General features: G+C 31.5%; 2 protein-coding genes across 2 annotated transcripts in view; both read right to left on the reverse strand.

Moving 5' to 3' along the window:
* Nucleotides 1-298, reverse strand: part of LOAG_10833 (hypothetical protein) — a 4,965-nt gene extending 4,667 nt beyond the window's left edge. The window contains exon 1 of the mRNA XM_020448240.1: nucleotides 172-298. Coding sequence (XP_020301597.1) covers nucleotides 172-271 — 100 coding nt within the window. The 5' untranslated portion in view covers nucleotides 272-298. The remainder of the gene's footprint in view (nucleotides 1-171) is intronic.
* Nucleotides 299-1,303: 1,005 nt separating this feature from the next.
* Nucleotides 1,304-2,429, reverse strand: LOAG_11502 (rab5-interacting protein; the record flags this gene model as incomplete). The annotated part of the gene is made up of 3 exons (XM_003147019.2): nucleotides 2,326-2,429; nucleotides 1,788-1,988; nucleotides 1,304-1,420 (listed from the first exon to the last, which is right to left on the reverse strand). Exons 1-3 carry the CDS (start codon nucleotides 2,386-2,388, stop codon nucleotides 1,304-1,306), a joined length of 381 nt encoding a protein of 126 aa, XP_003147067.1. The 5' UTR covers nucleotides 2,389-2,429.
* Nucleotides 2,430-6,613: the final 4,184 nt, after the last annotated feature.

Raw genomic sequence — 6,613 nt, forward strand, 5'->3', positions numbered from 1 at the left:
TTTTTATTAAAAGTTTTATTAAAATTATTAAATTATTTTTTAAATTATTTTTTTATTAAATTATTTAAATTATTTTTTTTAAATTATTTTTTTATTAAAAGCTTATTAAAAGTTTAAATATTGTTAATACATATGAAAAACAAAGAAGAAAAGAACTTAAACTAAGCTTACTTCGATCTTGAACTTCGTGGGATGGAACCATCGAAATACACAGCAACTCCAGTAATATTTCAATTACGATTATGGATTTCATAACGTGAACATACACCATTTACTATCAACCGGACCAACTCTACAATTATAAACATGAGTGTCGAAGTAGAAATCAACAACACAAAAAAACACAAATACGTCTAGATCTAGACCTAAAATTTCGGTTAATCAATAAGTGAAACAGTAAGAGATAGAAACCAAGTTCTTAGTTGATTTCTGTAGCCGAAATATTTCGCTAAGCATTTTACAAAACCAAAAAGTTGCTTTTTTTCATCAAACATAAAAAGGATGGTAAAAAAAATTTCGGCCAAGCTTGCTTCGATCTTACAAACATTTGTAACGTTTAACGACTCATATCATGTTCCAAGTACAATATTATTAAAATCAGAAGAATGCTTTGTGTAATTATCGATCATAAGTAGAATAATAAGGATATATCCTGTAATCAAACAACATGCTTCTATACTGTCATAAATATTTTATAAATTTAGAAGTAACAGATCATATTCAATCCAACTTCACAAATAATTCATCAGAAATCATACGATGAACAGATATGAATGCCTTTCTTTCAGCCCGTAATTTAGGAATCCTATTATTGAAGAATGAATTTCAAGAAATCAAGTTTTTTCACATAAATTTAAAAAATTCCACCGAAACCTGAATGCCATAAGGCAAAAAAAAGAAGTTCTTCACTAATTCTAAGAAAGGCAAGAATAAAGGCTTCGCATGCATAGATGCGTTATTGCAAAATGATATTAGCTGGACATGTGGATGAATGAAATGTATGTTAAGAATATGCACAAAGAATGGTATTTGAACAGTTCAGTAAGCAAACGTTAACAATCTATTCCCACTTCCATAAATGAATCATCGACTAGTAGTTTTATAAATATTGTACCAGTAAGGGAACACTACCAAGTTACACTAAACTTTGATTTAATTAATTACATAAGCAAGTTTAAACTCCTTCACATAATAAGACAACAACTACATAGCTTCGCTTTAGCCCCAAAATTTTTTCAGACATGTTTTTCGACTTGCTGGCAAAACTTGGCAATTTGTTCCCACTTTCGGAAGGAAAAAACAATCAGTTAAAATGTGAAGCAGAATAAACGCCTATCCATGAAACCATGAACGTTGCGAATGCAGATCCAAAACCTTCTTTTGCTAATTCCCAAAATCCACCCAAGGAATCTTCATCCACCTAAAAAAAAAGCTCCGTTCAAGTCAAATAAAAATCCGAATCAAATAGTGTCTTTTGACAAAAAAAATAAATAAATAAATAAAATAAGATTTCGTTCCATATTGTTTGAAAAATTCACCGCAGCTCATTGATGGTATGTTATCGAGTAGCAACTTTATTTCCATTTAGCAACTGTTTTGTAAAAAGATAAGAAATGTCAATTTTTTAACTTCTTGAAGCAACTAGTTTTCATATTATTTCGGTACCTATAGCAACAGACAGAATAGTCAGTGGAAAAGAAAGCGGGACTAGTAAATGAGTAACAAGAAGAGAGATTTATTTAAATAGTAAGAAAAAAACTATGCAAAACACAATAACGATAGCAAACCTTTTGAAAATTGGTAGCATATAATTGGCCAACTGCAGTAGAAATTGCGATATAGAGAACAATGGCCAAAAAGCCGTGTAGAGGTATGAAACCCCAAAAAATACCAATCATAAGTGCAAGAAGTTGCCTTCCCCAATATAATACATCCAACAATTCATCTTTATCGGGCCATTCGCTTCCGCTTACCAACGCTTTGGCCAACTAAGAAGATAATAAACGTATATGTGAGATAAGCATGCCGCGGATTCGACCGCATGAACTTCGTAACTTTGCAGCTGAATCATGCACATAAGGGTTCAAATCAAAAAAAATTTAGACGAAGATTTCTCGACTAAATCAATGAATTCACGTGTACAACAGATACAAGCGTGGCCATGTATTGTGAATGATCTTTGAATGCAAAGACAGTAACATCTTTAAAACTGAATCACATACTATCTTATCAGAGTCCTTACTTTATATGGTAGACATCATTTTGTGAGATCGTCACGTCATGTGATAGTTTGGTGATAACGAAGAAAAAACAACGACAAATTACCGTCTTTTTCCAATGAACAGTCTCGGAATTAGCTTGTAGCTGTGAGCTTTTCTTCGATGACATTATTCCGAATCGTGTGTCAACTTATCATATAACCTAAAATTCTAGAAGTTTTACTTGCGGAACGATACACACATCGAAAAATCATATTATAAATTTATACCAGATAATAGTATCATAGGTTCATATTAGGAGAAATCTTTCGCCAATCCTAACTAATTTTAAGATATCGTCGGATGCATAAAACTTCTGAAACCAAACTGTAGTCAAGTTTACAATATCTATGAAAGCTATCTGTTTAGAAATTCCTCTTCTAAATATAATAAAAAAAAAGAAAATGATCTCTGAATCACTTAAATATCATCGTAGAATACTTGTAAAAAGGTCTGCTTAGAAACTCCGAAAAAAAAAAGGAAAAAGAAAAACTTTTAAATTGCTCAACTGAGTTTGTTAGGCACGTTTCACGCGAAAGATGATTGTAGTAGGATTGTCATTAGGATTATGAGATTTACAACAATTATGAAACACGTAAGAAGGAGAATAAACTTATTACGTTACGTTATCGACCTCATAGACTCATGTCAACACATGTTATCACCTGCCTACCTTCTTTTCCTCTACATCAATCTCCTCAATCCAAAGGTGTAAAAGGTGTTGGGTTAGGTGCTCAGTTGCAAAAAAAAAAAAGAAAAGAAAAAGGAGAGTGAGGACAGGTGTGTAACGTCAACGTTATATGTACAGATATTCTTTCCTCTCGTTTACCGCGAATTAATTTCCGCGGAATATCCATAACTTTTGGTATGTTTTGGACTATTATCGTAAAAAGATCATCTAAAAATTCTATTGAATCAACAATATTTAAGCATTATATGCATCCAGATTGGTAATATCTATATTATGTGATTACTATCGATGAAAGCTTATACATATCACTGTTGACTAATTTTACTGTCGATAGCTCTACCATAAACTTCAACTAATTTTACTGTTGGTAGTGCTACCGTAAACATCGATTGATTTTACTGTTGGTGGTTTTACCGTAGATTGATTCGACAGTTTTGCTGCCACCGTTAGCATTTGGCAATTACTAATTAATGGTATTTGTGCTGTATGCATGCTTTCCATATACATTTAATAATTGCATTGCATTCTTGAATTATCGTAATCATTTGATGATTATAATTACGGTAAAATGCAATATGCATCACTTTTACGCAAATAGATAATTACATCTCGTATATATTATGCATATTAAAAGTGATTCATGCAATTCTATAATTAATCACAATCATTAATTAGAATTATTGGTTGTTTAGTTTGTTTGATTTTTCAAGTATGTTTGAAACCAGAATTATTTCCCTCCTTTATCATCCGAGATATCTCGGTCTAATTTTGCTCATTTAGAATTAAATACAAACAATATAGTATTATTTTTTCCTTTCTGAAGCATAAAAAATTATGAGTATCGAGTAATTAAGTAAATAAGTACAAAAAATTAATTAAGTGATACATTTACCGAGGTTTTTCATATATATTATAATTGGATGAATTTTTCATTTATTGTATTTAGTTAATTCTGTTGACAAATGAGTATGGTAAAAAGAAATTATAAAATTTACAGTTTTTAAACTAAATTTAAGTCAATAAACAGTGCATTAAAATCTTCATTTTATTATTTCTCGTTTGCCAATCGTTTCGTTCAATTATTTGTTTTATTGGTGTCAAGTGAAATATTAACGAAATAAGTGACAAATATATCTTAATCTTCATAGATTGAAGTTCTCTTTTTTTCATTTTCTGAAGATTTTTATGATTGAAGAAAGATGTATTGCAGAAGAACATTGCAAAAGAATTATGATTGAATGAGAAACGGAATAATAACCGGCATAGAAACGGAACAGATTTTCTCATTGAAAGAAAACGGAGACAGCGAACAGGATCAATCTCTATCCTAATACTGAATTAAAAGTAATGTCTAGATTCTTAATATTGTTGAGTAATCGAAATGCTTGTGACATCTTTCAGATCATTCTAGATCACTTCTATAAATATGATGAAATAACGAATTTCGAAATCATTCCTAATTATGTTAAAACCTTCGTTGTCTGGAATATTTTCCTGGGATGTAAGCACTTCGACTTCGACGATGATCTGAAGAATTTATACGTCTGGAATATCTGCGATTTCGTGAACGTGATCGTGAACGACAGCGTGTTGGGAAATCACGATCACGTGATACGTCACGGAACGGTGGTGCACTGCGAGATCGCGCTAATCGAGCATCCATAGTTGCTCGACGGGCTAAATTGTTTGCCTGAAATCAGAAATGCGCAAATTTCAACATGTCTATTTAGTTTTATAAAATGAAAACACAAAATGTAATATTAGGTTTGCAAAAATTTTATAAAGCAATAAGGTTGCATAAGCTTTACAGAAATCCGAGAAAAGCTCTGCTGACTTACACAGGCAATTTAAGATGTTTATAGAATCAATTCCATCTTCCATATATTGATTTACATGATGAAATATTCTAGCTAATATGCTTTAGATGATCATTATTTAAAGTGAACTTTAACCTCTTCATTTCCATGTTCTCCTTCATGGCCAAAAACATGTTCAAATTGTACACCATTTGGGAATTTGCTAGCTAATTGTTTCAATTTAAAATACTCTTCATGAAATCTCCCATTAAAACCATCATTATTCATTGCATATATAAGTGGTAGGAAATCGGTGCGTAATATAATATTTTCACCTCTGGTAAATGAGAAAAGAAAGCAAAATTTAATCGTTTGAATTAATTTAGCTAAAAAGATTCTCCTCCGATAATAAGCAAAGCAATATGATATGGTTTTATAATCATATCACCATATTGATAATATTTGCATAGTTGATGATTAGTAATTTAATTTTACTTGTAAAAATTCCATTTTCGCAGTAATTTCAACGCTGTCTTGGCTGCAATTATCTCAGCCAGTCCACTGTTATGCTCATGACCATGAATCGCCTTACTTTTGTTTAAAGGATGATTGGGCCCGAAATAAATTCCAATACCGGATGCGCAATTATTGATGCAAGAGCCATCGGTGTAAATCTTGGGTTGATTGTAAAATCTCGTAATTTAAGAAATATTTACATAAGCAATTCTTACCGTTCTCTTTCTTCTCAGCAATTCTCTTAAGATTTTAAAAAGTAATTAGTTGAGTAAATTTTACAGAAATCCAGGGAGAACATTACTGGCTCAAATAAACATTTCGGATTATTGCATAATCTTTTACCGCACTCATTGATAGTTCGTTGAAGGAAATGCTCCAACTATTTGGCAATTTGTATGATATTGAAGTATGCAATACATCATTTATTTAATCTTTGATCTGGCAAAAATTAGAAATTTTTATGAAACAGAAAACATACAACAATAGGAGGCAATCCGACTGTATTCGTATCAGTTCCGGTGAATCCGTTGAATTTTGTTGTTCCATCATTGATACTATCATTTGTGTCAGTGGTTGAATGTGTTGTCTGTGTATGCTCTGGAACCATATAAAACGTTTAAAGTGTCGGAATCATCTTTTGAATTCTCCAAATGAAATCCATCAAATGAATCATGCTGTGTGACCCAACCTGAAGATTATCATGCTGGTCTTCTTCTAAATACTTCACTCATTCTCTACCAAAATCTCTTTTGCTGATTTGCATAATGATCCTCTTCGAGTGTGCCAATGATACCTTCAAGCATTCTATTCAATAGCGAGAATATCCCGGAGAATCTATTCCAGTCAGTACCGCGGCGCATGAAATTAGTTACCGAACGAAACATTAGTGAATAGCATATTAAAATAAATGTAGTCGACAAATGATCCATCTTTATAAAAGATTATTTGCAAATTTGCATATTCCCTAATCAGTTAATAATGGAATTGTAAAATGGTTTTCCATGTAAAACAAGCGGAAACAAAGAACTTATGAGGATTATGAGAAATTTAAAAACAGCAAGAAAAAGTTTAAATTGGATCCTTTATTCAATCTTAACCAGTTATTTCTACCGGTTTAGATATACATTTCGTTGTTCTCCTCATCCCTTTTTTTTCTCCTGAAAAATAGAACTTTCCGGAAATTGAAGAACTACGACATCCACTCATTGCAAACGGTAAGTGAATTTTCAACATAAGCTTTCAAAATTACTGTATGTCTCAAGTACTTTCGATATTCCTTTAAAGTTGCAGTTACGGTCATTCGTGAATGCATTCAAACATGAAGTTATGACAGCATAAAATTTAAAATATTG

The sequence above is a fragment of the Loa loa genome, assembly GCF_000183805.2.
Source record: "Loa loa unplaced genomic scaffold supercont3.76, whole genome shotgun sequence".
Lineage (NCBI taxonomy): Eukaryota > Metazoa > Nematoda > Chromadorea > Rhabditida > Onchocercidae > Loa > Loa loa.